Source organism: Herpailurus yagouaroundi, unplaced genomic scaffold (assembly GCF_014898765.1).
Source record: "Herpailurus yagouaroundi ecotype Mexico unplaced genomic scaffold, PumYag 100, whole genome shotgun sequence".
Lineage (NCBI taxonomy): Eukaryota > Metazoa > Chordata > Mammalia > Carnivora > Felidae > Herpailurus > Herpailurus yagouaroundi.
The window spans coordinates 84396771-84412702 of NW_024412391.1; the positions used below are offsets into that span (position 1 = coordinate 84396771).

A 15932-nucleotide genomic window follows, 5' to 3' on the forward strand; every position below is an offset into this window, starting at 1 on the left:
AGGTATGTTTCTCAGCTGAAAGCTGTTGAAGTTCAAAAGGAGTTCAGGTAAATCGGGAACTTGGCTATCTATTGCTTATGCACAAATCTTACCGAACAGAGTCTTGATAATCCTTGGCTTTTAAGAATTCCCCAGATGAGAAAACAGGATGTTTTAAAATCCTTTCTATTTCAGACATGTTCTCTCTGAGGCCTTTGAAGTCGGCCTCACAGACAAGCAGGGTCTCTGTTTTATCTTCCGTGTTAGCAGCCAGCCCAATTAACCCTTGCACTGCTTTGGAGAGGGAAGCAGCAGCACGGTCCCACTGATCAAAGCACCGGTGACACGGAGGACAGGCAGGGAATTCCTGGCCGCGACCCCGGGCACAGCGATCGCAGCGAGGGCCGCTCACACCCTCCCGACAGCGGCACCTGCCTGTGTTCTGGTCACAGACGGGCTTCTGGGTACCTTCTGTGTTGCAGTCACATGCTAAAACACAAGAGAGAAGGAGCAGAGAATGTCAGTCCCTTGACCTTTTGTTTAGGACTAACTCAAGAATAAAGTACACTCCTCTCTCCCGAGAATGTCCCCAGTTCCCATTTCTTTTATTTATTTATTTATTTATTTATTTATTTATTTATTTATTGAGAGCATGCACGCATGTACGAGTGGGGAGAGGGGCAGAAAGAGAGAGAATCCCAAGCAGGCTCCGTGCTATCTGCACAGAGCCCGACCTGGGGCTCAATCCCATGAACCTTGAGATCATGACCTGAGCTGAAATCAAGAGTCAGACGCTTAACTGATTGAACCACCCAGGCACGCCCCTCCCCACTCTACCCCCATGCCCATTTCTGAGGTGCACATTTAAAATTGGTATAATTATAGAGACCCAGGCAATGGTCATTAAATACAGCATCCCTCTTTCCATTCCACTAACAAACCAGTTTGTGGTTTCTTTTCTTTCCTTTTCTTTAAAGTTTATTTACTTTTGACAAAGAGAGAGACAGTGTGAGCATGAGCTATGGAGGGGCAGAGAGAGAGGGAGACACAGAATCCAAAGCAGGGTCCAGGCTCCGAGCCATCAGCACAGAGCCCGATGCAGGGCTCGAACGAGCCGTCAGACCATGACCTGGGCTGAAGTTGGATGCTTAACCGACTGAGCCACCCAGGCGCCCCTAGTTCGTGGTTTCTATCTGGAAAATCTTAGGGGCCGTCTTTACTGTGCAAGGGTTCATGCTCGGGCTTCTTTACCAATTCGGGTAACATGGATCTACTGGTGGTTGACACATACTCCCCCACGGGTGGCTCAGGCATGTCAGAGACTCTCTCAAAATTCTCCTGAACACCCTCTGTCTTAGTAAAACCCAGCCTGGGTGTGTGGACCCATGCTGTTTTCCATTCTATAAGGCGAATTAGTCCATTCTCAAAAAAGGGGGGAAATTGCTCCTTCGGATTCACCCAAAGGAGTTGAAAACTTACGTCTGCACCAAAACCTGCAGACAGGTGTTTACAGAAGCTTTGTTTATAATTGCCCAAACTTGGAAGCAACCAAGATGTCCTGCAGTAGGTGAGTAGATAAATGAACCATGGCGTAAGGGATATTTTTCAGGGCTAAAAAGACACGAGCTTATCCGGCCATGAAAAGACACGGAGGGACCTTAAATGCATCATATTACCTAGTGGAATAAATCAATCTGAAAAGGCTACATACTGTAGGATGCTGATTACCAGACATTCTGGAAAAGGCAAAACTATGGAGATAGTAAAAAGACGAGTGGTTGGCATGGGCTGTGGGAAGAGGGGTGGAGAGAGGAGAACGGGTGGAGGGCAGAGGTTTTTAGGGCAGTGAAAATATTCCATGTGATACCATAATGGGGGATACACATCCTTATACATTTGTCCAAAGGCACAGGATGGAAAATACCAAGAGTGAACCATAAAGTGAACTATGGACTTTGGTGGTTATGGTTTATAGTTTCATCAGTTGTGACAAATGTGTCACTGTCTTGGGGATGTTGATAATGGGGAAGGCTATGCGTGGAGGGGTGGTGGGGACATACGGGAAATCTCTGTACCTTCCTCTCAATTTTGGCATAAACCTAAAACTGCTCTCAAAAAGATAAAGTCCTTTTAGAAAGGGAAAAATTAATTTTGTCTTAGTTGAAAAAAAACCCACAAAAAACAAAACTAATGCCGCATGTACTTCATTTGAGTAGGTTTCTGATAAAGGCGGAGGATGGAGGAGGGACAGAGCTATGGAAGTTACAGCAATTTCCAAAAGGTCAGGGAATCATTAGCCTAACTGCAAGGAACAAGTGATTTTAAAATGCATTTTTGGGGCACCTGGGTGGCTCAGTAGGTCAAGCATCGGCCTCTCAGTTTTCGGCTCGTGATCTCACGGTTCGTGAGTTCGAGCCCCCCATGGGGCTCTGTGCTGGCAGCACGGAGCTTGCTTGGAATTCTCTCTCTCTCTGCCTCTCCCTTGCTCACTCTCTCCGTCTCTCAAAAAAATAGATAAATACACTGGAAAAATAAAAATAATTTTAAAAATTTACAAAAAGCATTTTACAGCCTGAGTAAAAATGTCAATGACAAATAAAAGCTGATTAACATGCTAGATTCAATAAAATTATTGAAATATTAGAGGGGCACAGAGGTAGAGGCTTAGACGGATTTTCCAGGAACCAAAATTCCTCCCTGGTTTTTAATGTAGCAATTACACTTAGAAAACTAAGTGGGACTGGGAAACCGCTGAGCATACGTATTTGAATGGGGCAAGGAGATAAAAGGCAATTTATTTTGGTCACAAAAGCACATTTATAGGGGCACCTAGGTGTCTCAGTCGGTTAAGCGTCCGACTCTTGATTTTGGCTCAGGTCATGCATGATCTCATGTTCGTGAGATCAAGCCCCACATCAAGCTCTGGGCTGACAGCATGGAGCCTGCTTGGGATTTTCTCTCCCGCTCTCTCTGCCTCTCCCCTGCTCTCTCTCTCTCAAAATAAATAAATAAATCTAAAGAAAAAAAAGCATGTTTATAAAGGAATAGAAAGGAGGAAAGAGTTACCACATGTGGCTATGTAGAGGTGCACGTGATTAGCACACCACATCCGATATTTATTTGGATTGACTTCTTTCAACAGCAGACTTTAGAGATTCAAAAATCCCTCCTCCTAGAATCAACCCATATTCTAAATCTGTGCCATCCAGGGGCGCCTGGGGTGGCTCAGTTGGTGAAGCATCCGACTTTGGCTCAGGTCATGATCTCACGTCTCATGGGTTCAAGTCCTGCATCGGGCCCTGTGCTGACAGCTTGGAGCCTGGAGCCGGCTTCGGATTCTGTGTCTCCTTCTCTCTCTGCCCCCTTCCCCGCTCATGCTCTGTTCTCTCTCAAAAATAAATAAACATTAAAAAATTGTTTTTAATCTGTTCTGTCCAATATGGTAGCCACTTATCGCAGGTGGCTACTGGAATTTAAATGAATGACACACGCAGTTCTGTCCCTCATTTGCACCAGCCACATTGCAAGCACCCACCAGCGCACAGGCTGGTGGCTCCTGTGCTGGGTAGTGCCGACCGGACCATTTCCATCTCTGCAGCAAGTTCCTTGGGATGGTGCTGCTCTAAATCCCACAATCAGTGCTAAGACAAGGGACAAAGGGCACTAGAACACAAACTCCGGGAGATCGGGGCGGGGGGTCGGGGGGGGGGGCTTGCCTTACTGGTCATGACTTACAAGCATGCAATGCATATCTTAAAAAATTTTTTTTTCAACGTTTATTTATTTTTGGAACAGAGAGAGACAGAGCATGAACAGGGGAGGGGCAGAGAGAGAGGGAGACACAGAATCAGAAACAGGCTCCAGGCTCCGAGCCATCAGCCCAGAGCCTGACGCAGGGCTCGAACTCACGGACCGCAAGATCGTGACCTGGCTGAAGTCGGACGCTTAACCGACTGCGCCACCCAGGCGCCCCAGCATATCTTAAAATAAATCAGTGAGTATGTGAAAGGCCCAGAGGTATGAGATCCAAGGTGAGGAAACACCCCCTCTGCTGGCTTCCTATGAAGCGCACAGGCTGCTGGCTTCCTGTCCTTCCATCGAGAAACTGTTTTTGTCAACATGCTTCCGAATAGCAGAAAACTGGCTACAAGTCATGACCTCTGAGGTCTGTTCTGTTTTAGTGACTGAAAAATTGCAATACAGGCTTCAACTTTTAATATAGACTAACATTTAATCTAGCCTAAAGTTTCATTTACTTTTTTTTTTTTTTTTTTAATTTTAGAGAGAGAAAGAGAGCACAAGCAGGGGAGGGGCAGAGGGAAAAAGAATCTCAAGCAGGCTCCACACTCAGTGCGGAGCCGATGCAGGGCTTGATCCCACGACCCTGGGATCATGACGTGAGCCGAAATCAAGAGTCGGATGCTCGACCTACTGAGCCACCCAGGTGCCCCTAGCACAAAGTTTTAATACAGGAGAAAAAAAAATCTTTTTATAAGGCTACAAAAAATATTACTTTCAAAACTAAGATTAAAGTTTGTGAATTTTCTATCAAATAAAGACATTTAAAATTCAGCTGGTTCATAGCATACCCATGGAAGGACCAGGTTGACAGTCCTCAAGTTTTTAGAATTACCCATACTTACGAAGGCATCGCCCCAGTGGATCACCATAATAATTTTCCTTGCACTCACTGCAGTGTTTCCCATCGTAGCCTAATTTACACGGACACTGGCCTGTAAGCTGTGAGAACAGTCATGGGTGAGGAATTGACAAGCTTTGCGATCTAAAAAAAATAATGCATTTTAATACAAAACAGTTTTCCCTCCAGTGATTTAGAACATACAGCTGTGCAAAGGCAGAGGAAGGATGATGGTTCCCACGGCCAGCAACCACCCTCGACAATACCAAGGATCAGGAGCTAATGTGTTTTGGCTCAGGGCCCCTGAATATACCGCCTGCTTCCAGCTGTTCAAGGACAGGTGGCCCCAAACTGGGAAATATACACAGATGTAAATGAAAACAAAACACATAATGGGAAACGGTCCGCATTCTTTTCGTTTACAGTGTTATGGGAGTTCACTCCTAACACAGAGAGGCCACGGACCTGGACTGACATTCATCAATTAATCTGGCAAATCGTGATTCCATTACGGAATGTGCGATGGGGTTTCTCCCAATTGGGCTCGTGTTTTGCTCAACAAAACAACATTTTTTTGCAATTGAGGCTTAATCATTAAAAAAAAAATATTTTAATGTTTATTTATTTTTGAGAGAGAGAAAGAGCGAGCACGAGTGGGGGAGGGGCTGCGAGAGAGGGAGACACAGAATCTGAAGTAGGCTCCAGGTTCCGAGCGGTCAGCACAGAGCCTGATGCGGGGCTCGAACCCACAAACCGTGAGATTGTGACCTGAGCCGAAGTCGGACCCTCAACCAACTGAGCCACACAGGCACCCCAGTCATTTAATGATAGTTATGAACCGTGTTTTGGGGAGAGGTCTGATTTTTTTGTGCATCCTCCCAACTGGATCCTTGACCAGCTTTTCTGAAAATGGAGGAGGTTAGAAAATTAACCGTAGAAAAATACAGAAGCAAATCATTATTGTCACGGTCCTAGGTTATTCTTGAGCAAATAAATCTGCTTAAACAACTCTGTAAGTCGCTCAATTTATAAAACGGCTGGATCTACCAAGCTTCTACCCATCTTTGGAGTTCCCATGAGCTTCTGCTCAAATGTAAGGAGTTGTGGGGAGCCTACTGTCCCTGAGGCCTGTCATTCTTCTGGGTGTTCTTAACTGTTGCACAATGATTTCTCACACAGTGAGATTTCTCGCACATTTCTCACACGATGATTTCTGACGCAGAATCTGTTCCTTCGTAACTTGCTCCCATCACTCGGTGTCCTATCTTATGGAATCGCGCAAAACAAGCGGTCTCCCACCTCCTCTCCTTACGGCCCTTCTCCCAGCTAGAGATGGCTGCTCTCAATTTGCATTTGCTTCTTCTCTTCAGGCTGACTACCCATAATTCCTTCAAGCCTTCATCACAGAATAGCAATGGTTCTATCCACTCTCCGGGTCGTCTTCCTTTGGACACACACCAGTCCGTATGTCAATATGACGTTTAAAACGTGGTTCTCAGGGAGAACAGCAATGTTCCTACAGCTGCCTGACCCGCACAGGGGACAGTGGGATAATGGCTGCCCTGAACTTGGGCCTGGCATTCCCACTACTCCAGCCTGAATGGACATTGCCTCTTTGGCAGCCTGGCCACACTGCTGGCTCAGCTGAAGCACAGAGCGAAAATCCTCAGATGTTTTTCATGCAAGCTGGTGCCAAGCTATTACTCCTACCCTGTATTTATGCAATGGATTTTAAAAACCCAATTGCAAAACTTCACTTTTATCCTGGTAACATTTCATCTTCTTCTTTGCAGCCAACGGGACACCCCGTCGGGATATCTTGCCTCTTGTTCTGGCTTCATCCCATTGGCATCCCACTTTGCAATATCTGCAGATTTGATAATATTTGAGAAGCACGTTTCTCCAACTCCATCTAAACTGTTGATGAAAATATTGGATGGCGTATTTGGATGCCTCTGTAATAAGGCACTAGGGATGCTTTACTGGTTGACATAGAGACATTTATCAGTGGTTGTTTAAACAGCTGGAAATCGAAATATCTACCTGTCTCTTCTATACTCCATTAAAAGTGTTCCCTGATTTTAAAGAGCAACCTTCCGGGGCTCAGTTGGTTATGTATCCAACTTCGTTCCACTTCGGCTCAGGTCATGACCTTGCGGTACGTGGGTTTGAGCCCCATGTCTAGCTCTGCGCTGACCGCTCGGAGCCTGGAGCCTGCTTCAGATTCTGTGTCCCCCTCTCTCTCTGCCCCTCCCCTGCTCACACGCTGTCTCTCTCTCTCTCAAAAATAAATAAACATTAAAAAAAATTTAAAGAGCAACCTTCCCCAAGGAATCCCCAATGGACCAGACAATCCCAAATACCCTTGTCATAAGAGGACTTTTTGGTTAAACCAATGCCATCTGACTTTCACCTTGAGCTTCCCTTAGCCTCCATGACTGAACTGTGGTCTTTGTCGAGTGCTGTTGCAAATATACTTCCTAAAAGGTCTGAGAAGCATGCCAGACAGTGATGTCATGAACGTTGGGAGTTCCTCTTGAATTAGGAAGCCAAGAAGTCATGGGGAGAGCTACCATTTTGTTTCATGATTGCTGGCTGCAGGTGTGAGGAGTGGAGGGGGATATCAGACAGGTGTGGTCACCTAGTAGTCAGATACCACTCTCCAATAAAAGGAACCAGCACTCCCTAAAGAAATGGCTGATTCTTGGGGCGCCTGGGTAGCTCAGTCGGTTAAGCGGCCGACTTCAGCTCAGGTCATGATCTCGCTGTCCGTGAGTTCGAGCCCCGCGTCAGGCTCTGTGCTTGTGGTGACCGCTCAGAGCCTGGAGCCTATTTCAGATTCTGTGTCTCCCTCTGTCTCTGACCCTCCCCCATTCATGCTCTCTCTGTCTCAAAAATAAATAAAACGTTAAAAAAAATTAAAAAAAAAAAGAAATGGCTGATTCTAGGATGGGGGCAGGAAACACATCAGATGAGTTTCGAGTATCTTGTCAGGCAGAAAGGGCTTAAAAAAAAAAACCCCAAACCCAACAATGATGGGGTAAAAGGGATGCAGAAACCAAATGAAATAGCTCCCAATGACCAAAGCTGGAATAACCTGAACAGCAAAATAAAGCAGTATTGGATTATAACTTGAAGTATAATATAAATACCCATGACTCCATATGGATATTAAAAAATAATAAATGAGGAAAGGGGGGGATGATGGATAGATCCCCTGTGCAGAAGAATTCCAAGTAATTTACGGAGACACTCTGCCCTCAAGGCAGGAGTATGAAACTCCCCACTCCTCAAGCGTAGACAGTGCATGGTGACTTTCTTCCAAAGAGCACAGTATGGAAAGGAGGAAAAAGAGTAACTTTACAGCAGAGAAACATGACAAACATTGCTTCAGCCAGGTGATTGAGATTTGCGTCTACAGTGATAAGGCGTGCACACAGTGTCGAGTCCTGATAGGATGTGACGAGCATCACATTTTCTCTCCGTGGGCCTCATCCTCCAACCCCATAATCCAAGTCTAATCACGAGAAAAACAGCAGGTAAATTTGAATAGAGGGACATTTTAGAAAATCCACCTCAAAATTGTTAAGCTCATTAAAACCAAGGAGAGCTTCATCGATGGAGGGTGGGGGAGAGGGGAGGGTGGGTGATGGGCACTGAGGAGGGCACCTGTTGGGATGAGCACTGGGTGTTGTTTGGAAACCAATCTGACAATAAATTATATTCAAGAAAAATAAGGAGAGCCTGAGAATCATCACGACAAAGAGGAGCTGAGGCTACATGAACGATTAAGTGTCATGTGATGTTCTGGATGGGATCTTGAAACAGAAAAGGGATGTTAGGGATAAAACTCAGGAAACCTGCATAAATTACGGACATTAGTTAATGATAATGTATCAATATTAGTTCACTGATTTTGGTAAATCTACCATACTAATGTAAGATGTTAAAAATAGAGGAAACCTGGTGTGGGGTACATCTTCTCTGTACTATCTTCACAGCCTTTCTGTAAGTCTATTTTAAAATAAACAATTTATTAAGGAAAAAAAGGGCATGGTGAGTGTGTGGGTGTGGGTTGGAGCAGGAGGGTGGGAGAGAAAGATAAAGGAAAAAAAAGAGAAAGGAAAACACAGTCTGTGTATGAGAACTACCCTTCAAAGGTTTACTTGCATTAGACTTGACCTTTGAATAAGTTGAACAGCAGAGGCGAAATTGGAGATGAGCCATGGTTATCATTATGATTATTGTTAGTTGGGAAAACTCCAGCTTCTAAAATTGGCATTCTGATTCCAATTATACCCTGGTCCCTATATTGTGGATTCACTCTAAATTTCTTGTCACTGTTTCATCCTTCCCTCCAATCTCTATTAATGTGAAAAGGGTCTCAAAGAATATATTAAGCCCCAAGCCCTAATCATGACATGAATAGTTTTTTTTCCATAAATAGATAATGTCATACTAATTTTTTTTTTAATTTTTTTTAATGTTTATTTGTTTTTGAGACAGAGAGAGAGACAGAGCATGAACAGGGGAGGGGCAGAGAGAGGGAGACACAGAATCTGAAATGGGCTCCAGGCTCTGAGCTGTCAGCACAGAGCCCGACGCGGGGCTCGAACTCACAGACCGTGAGATCATGACCTGAGCTGAAGTCACACGCTTAACCTACTGAGCCATCCAGGCGCCCCAATGTCATACTAATTTTAAACATGCTCAGGGTACCTGGGTGGCTCAGTCGATTGAGCGTCCGCCTTCTGATTTCAGCTCAGGTCATGATCTCATGGTTCGTGAATTTCAGCCCCACGTTGGATTCCATGCTGACAGTGTGGAACCTGCTTGGGATTCTCTCTCTGCCTCTCTCTCTCTCTGCCCCTCCACCGCTTGATCTCTCTCTCTCTCTTTCTCTCTCTGTCTCACTAAATAAACTTAAAAAAATTGTATGCTCATTGTTTTATTGACTAAAGATCACATGTGCAGTTAAGTAGCATTAATCGCATGTTAAGCAATGTGGATTTGCTCCTAGTGTATTACCCTGCATTCTTCAGGAACAATTAATGCTGGTCTGGTAAGTAACGAGGACATCTTATTTTACCCATACGTAAACCAACTGGTGAAGGGTAGGGAACGGCAGCTCAGTTGTTTTTTTAATTATTATTTTTTTTAATTGAGAGAGAAAGAGCATGAGTGGGGTAGAGGGGCAGAGGGAGACAGAGAGAGAATCACAGGCAAGCTCCAGGCTCAGCACAGAGCCTGATGCGGGGCTCGATCCCATGACCCTGGGATCGCGACCTGAGCTGAAACCAAGAGTCAGATGCTCAACTGACTGAGCTGCCCAGGCGTCCCGACAGCTCAGGTTTTGAAAATGGAACTGTGGGCTCTGGAAGCACCTGTTGATCTTCATTCTGATAAATAATTCTGACCAATGATCAATTTCTTGGAGCTTCCCTAGGATTATACATATGATACAGGGAAAAAGAGAAGGTCGTCTGTATTTCACTGCATGTGAATCCAACTTCCCCAGTCACAGAGAGGTTTGGAGAAAACTGAAGCAGGCAAAACTTAACCTTGAGACCTTCATTCTCTTTTTTAGTCCTTTCCATTCCTTGATAAATGCATCTCTCCCCATAGAAGGCCAATCCTGTTTAAAAACACTAACTAGCAACAGTCCATAAAGAAAGCATCGTTTACAAATTTGGAAACCATGTCTCCCCATCACTTCCCACTCCAGCACCCTGGTAAGTTCCAAATGTCTTGCCTGGTCACAGTGGCCACTGTGAGAGGTCCGGGGGTCGCAGTTGCATGGCTGACATCCTCTGCCAGGGACCAGATTCCAGTATCCGTCAGCACAACGGTCACAGGTCTGGCCTGTGACGTTGGGGAGACAAGGACATGTGCCAGTGTTGGGGTCACAGAGGCAAGCTCCCTGACCAGGGGGACACGCAGCAGGAGTCACACCGGAAGGATGGCAGGAACACCCTGGGACAACAGAGACACTGCTGGAGGTAAATTCGGCAGTAACACTGGCTTTCAACAAACCGTACAGACAGCTTTTCAGACCTGGATGTATCATTTCTCCAAAGGGCTCAAGGCAGAAACACCTGGCAATATTTCAGATTTATCAAAGAATCTAAGTAAGCTGAATCCATTCAACTCTCTTTGGTCTCCCCAAATAGCAATTTCATGTGGTTCGGCCAATTGTGTTCTAAGAGCTCACAATTAGGATGACTGAAAACCTTGCTTTTTCCTCATGCTATTCATGATCTGAAAATAAAGTCTATTAAACTGACTTGGGTCCACTGACACAGTTAAATATCTCCTAAAAACAAGTAGTTTTTTTTTTTTTCAACGTTTATTTATTTTTGGGACAGAGAGAGACAGAGCATGAACGGGGGAGGGGCAGAGAGAGAGGGAGACACAGAATCGGAAACAGGCTCCAGGCTCTGAGCCATCAGCCCAGAGCCTGACGCGGGGCTCGAACTCACGGACCGTGAGATCGTGACCTGGCTGAAGTCAGACGCTTAACTGACTGCGCCACCCAGGCGCCCCAAAACAAGTAGTTTTTTAAAAAATTTTAATGTTTATTTTTCAGAGAAGAGAGAGAGAGAATAGACAGGGACACAGAGAGAGAATAAGCAGGGGGCGGAAATAGAGGGAGACACAGAATCTGAAGCAGACTCCAGGCTCTGAGCTGTCAGCACAGAGCCCGATGCGGGGCTCGAACCCACAAAGTGCGGGATCATGACCTGGGCTGAAGTCAGATGCTTAACTGACTGAGCCACCTAGGCATCCCCCCCTTCTTTTTTATTTAAAAAAAATTTTTTTTTAACGTTTATTTATTTTTGAGATAGAGAGAGACAGAGCATGAATGGGGGAGGGTCAGAGAGAGAGAGGGAGACACAGAATCTGAAACAGGCTCCAGGCTCTAAGCTGTCAGCACAGAGCCCGACGCGGGGCTCAAACTCATGGACCGCAAGATCATGACCTGAGCCGAAGTCGGACGCTCAACCGACTGAGCCACCCAGGCGCCCCTCCCCCCTTCTTTTTTAAATCACAGAATCAACCCTTGCCCTCTTCTTCATCAGTGATTCTTGAATTTATACATTAAAGACACTGGATGAACTAGTTCCAGGGCAGATTCCTGGAGATTCAATTCAGTGGGTCGGAGGTAGTCTAGGAATCTGCCTGTTAATATCCCAGCCCAGTCCCCAGGTGATTCTGGCACAGTGCACAGTGGGCCACACTTCACTGCCATAGTTCCCCCCGCCCGCCCCCCCCCCCATCCTTGCCAGAAGCCTAGCAGACTTACTTCTGCAGGTCTGATTGATGGCCGATCCAAAGTGACCCGGTTTGCAGAACTGGCAGTTGGGTCCCTGAGTGTCGTGCAGACATCTAAGGCACTCCCCTGTTACCCGGCTGCAGGACTCTGGATCAGTCACATCGATGTTGTTATTGCAGGTACATGGCCGGCAAGGTGCTCCTGAAATTCTGGGATTTCCATAGAAACCCGCAGAGCATTCGCCACACTGCTTACCTGAAAGAAGGAGAGAGGCAAAGGGAGTAAGAAGAGAGGTGTGTGTGTGTGTGTGTGTGTGTGTGTGTGTGTGTGTGTGTGTGTGTTGGGGGAGCAGGGATGGAGACTGTTATAGAGAATAATGAATAATTAGGCGATTTTAGGGGTAACGGGAGGTCACACACTGGAGATGAAGAAGAAAACGTGTTCTGAATTAAAGCAAAACATTCATTTTAATTTCTTATCCATTCAGAGAGTAAAATGGTTGTTCAGAACTAAGAAGTCCTTAGTGAAGAATGCAAGAGTGCATTCTAGTCTTTCTTCAAAAACCACAGAGTGGTGGGCACAGGGATCCCTGGATCCTTATACAATGGGGGTCAGCCGAGTGTGCCTTGGGACCCAAAGCTAATCTGAGCCCCTGTTCTGGTCCTGGAGGTGAACGTGCAGCACCCTGAGATGTGTGTCTAGCAGTGAAGATGGTGACAGTGGTTTTGTTGATGTACGAACCCTGGAGGGTGTCTTTATCAAGTGCTGTCTGGGGAAACCATGCCTGTTACCTTTCCAACCACCGGGCAATGGTAGTCAGTTAGGTGCCTCAACTCTGGGTCTGCTCCCCTCATTTTGGGTCATCCTAGTTAGGAATTCTCTTGTCGGCCAGTCATGGCCTTAGTTCTTAAAAACTGACCAACCAAGCCAAAATGTACATGGAAGAGATCAGAATCTTGTAGAGACATAGGCAGCAAATAAGACAAAATTAGCCGTATAATTTATTATCATCACGGTAATTATCATTGAAGAAAACTTCGGCACCAGAGTTTCAAAATGTGATTAAGTCGAGTGGCTTTTATGTTTTTTTCCTTGTTTGCATCACACACACACACACACACACACACACACACACACACACACACACTCATGCTTAAACTCTTCAAAATAAAATGTTTGGTAGAGAGACAGACAAAAATATTGAATTGACTTCTACAGTGTCTGTGTGATGCCCAAATCAGTGCTTCAAGACGTCTGAAAAAAGAAGTTATATCTTTGAAATATCAGCCAAATGGATTGGTTGGAATTATATAAAGAAAGCATTTGATTAAAATTTCTTAATTTTTAATTGCTTATGTTAGATGTTGCATGAGACATACATGTTACTTAATCACGTATGTATCTTACTTAACATGTGATGATTTTATTTGAAAGAAATCAATTTGATTTGAACTCATTTGGTCAGTTAGTTTTCCAGAACATTATTTAAAAACAGTTATAGCTCAGAGGAATGAGCTTTTGTCATTGGTTTTTGAAACATTCAAATTCTTTGTTCAGTAAAGCTTCAGGGTACTAAGTTGTGCCTTCTTTTTTTAGAGAGAGAGAGAGCAAGAGAGAGGGCCAGAAGGAGGGAGAAGGAGAGAGGCAGAGAGAGAGAGAGAGAGAGAGAGAGAGAGAGAATCTCAAGCTGAAGCCCACACTCAGCAGGGAGCTGGATGCCAGGCTCAATCCCAGGACCATGAGATCGTGACCTGAGCTGAAATCAAGGGTCAGATATTCAACCAACTAAGCTACCTAGGCACTCCCCAAATTGTGTCTTCTTGCTATTAACTCATATTTGGTACCCCTCAATTATTCGAGGCAGATAAATTACGAGCATGGAATCATGTTTTGAGATAGCAGTATGGGATGGAAGAAAAACACCATCATGAACTATACTGTGTACCTGCATAACCTTGAAGACAATTGCAGATCACATCTGAGCTCCAAGGATCCTGATAACAGGAATGAGCAAAATACTGATTACTTGAGGGAACATCCGGACACGGGCAGGGACGGCAGGAGTGTCCTGAAGGAGGATCCCCATAGTAACCATCGATGCACCTGTCGAGACAATTTCTTTTTACCAAGTGTTCACAGGAAAAACTCACATTAGCCGATGTGGATTTGCCATGCTTGAGGACAGTGCAACTCTCAAAAGTCAACATTTTAGAAGATGCTTGCTTGCTCTGTGAAGTGAGTTTTTGATTTTTATTTATTAAAAACTTTTTTGGGGGTGCCTGGGTGGCTCGGTCGGTTAAGCATCCAACTTCGGCTCAGGTCATGATCTTGCGGTCCGTGAGTTCGAGCCCCGCATCGGGCTCTGTGCTGACAGCTCAGAGCCTGGAGCCTGTTTCAGATTCTGTGTCTCCCTCTCTCTGTGACCCTCCCCCATTCATGCTCTGTCTCTCTCTGTCTCAAAAATAAATAAACGTTAAAAAAAAATTTTTTTTTTTAAATTTTTTTATGTTTATTCATTTTTGAAAGACAGAGAGAGACAGAGCACAAGCAGGGGTGGAGCGGAGAGAGAGGGGGAGATACAGAATCTGAAGCAGGCTCCAGGCTCTGAGCTGTCAGCACAGAGCCCGATGCGGGGCTCGAACTCACGGACTGCGAGATCGTGACCTGAGCTGAAGTCGGATGCTCAACCGACTGAGCCACCCAGGCGCCCCGAAGTGATTTTTTTAATTTATACTGAAAGTCCCAAGATATAGTCATTAAACTCGATATAAAAGTCCCAAGGTATTGTCATTAAACTCAATATAGTAGCAGTTAATTTACATGTCATATTTCAGGGACATAAAAAGCAAGGTGTCAGGCAAATAAATGCCTAGCTTTTATTTAATCAGACAGCGTCTATCTCATAACAAGATTCTGAAGGACACCAGGACTGATACTCTGTTTCGGCCATCCCCCACCCAGAGATCGTTCTACGCTTAAATACTATTGATAATCTACTCAGTGGTCCTTCAGAGAGTGTTGTGAGACTGGAACAAAAGAAACAAAACTAAAAATCAAAGTGCATCTGAATTCCATACCTTTCACAGTTTCTTCCTGTTGTAAAACCCCCGCAATTGAAGCATGACCCTGTCTCTGGATCACAAAGTTCAGCGAAACCATTACAAAGGCAAGGGCGGCAGTTGGGAAATCCAAAGTAGCCTGCCAGGCACCGATCACAACGGAGGCCAGCCACCTCCCCCTGGCAGGCGCACTGTCCCGTTATTTGGTCACATACAGCGCTCTTTGAGCCTTGAGGGTGGCAGTGACATGCTAGATAAAGAAAGAGAACATGTTGGGTGGGGGCACATGGTGTGCTGGCGAATTGAGTTATGGTCCTGATTTTGTAGTCCTGAACTTACTGTAGCATTCCAATCAGGTAAATAAAGAGTCTGAGAACCTGGCATATACTGAATACCAGGTCAACGTTTATTAAATAATTCACTGATTCACCCAATGAACAGGATGCTGTGAGCCATTGGGTCTCATCAGCACTATTTATACAGAGGACCTGAACAAGGAACATGTTTTTTTTTTTTTTTTTTTTTTTCCAACGTTTGTTTATTTACTTTTGAAAGAGAGAGAGAAGGAGACAGAGGATCCCAAGCAGGCTCTGTGCTGTCAGTGCAGAGCCCAAGGTGGGGCTCCAACTCATGAACCGTGAGATCATGACTGGAGCTGAAATCAAGAGTTGGATGCTTAACTGACCGAGCCACCCAGGCGCCCAACAAGTAATGTGTTTTTAATGACGTAAACTTCCATTTATCACGTGAGTCAAAACTTCAAGATTATAAAAAATGACACCTTTCTCAAGATGGTAGGATTTTTTCTTTTTCCTGGGCTCAATCAGAAAGGCTCAATCCCTTTCTGACAAAGTGGATCCTTTGAGCCAATCTTCCCTATACAAAAATGGGATATGGAAGACACGTTTGCTCCTTTGTGTATATCCCTTTGTGCATCTCAAGCACTTTTTTTTTTTTTAAGAAAGGGAGTGGGGGAGGGGGT

At 45.0% G+C, this 15932-nt stretch overlaps 1 protein-coding gene across 3 annotated transcripts in view; it reads right to left on the minus strand.

The window, feature by feature from the left end:
* LAMB4 (laminin subunit beta 4) overlaps window positions 1-15932 on the minus strand; it is a 112018-nt gene that overhangs the window by 28590 nt on the left and 67496 nt on the right. For all 3 annotated transcript variants that reach the window (XM_040472946.1, XM_040472947.1, XM_040472949.1), the window contains 6 exons: window positions 14969-15200; window positions 13837-13994; window positions 11922-12146; window positions 10371-10591; window positions 4623-4719; window positions 93-468 (listed from right to left, as the gene is read on the minus strand). In XM_040472946.1, coding sequence (XP_040328880.1) covers window positions 93-468; window positions 4623-4719; window positions 10371-10591; window positions 11922-12146; window positions 13837-13994; window positions 14969-15200 — 1309 coding nt within the window. The remainder of the gene's footprint in view (window positions 1-92; window positions 469-4622; window positions 4720-10370; window positions 10592-11921; window positions 12147-13836; window positions 13995-14968; window positions 15201-15932) is intronic.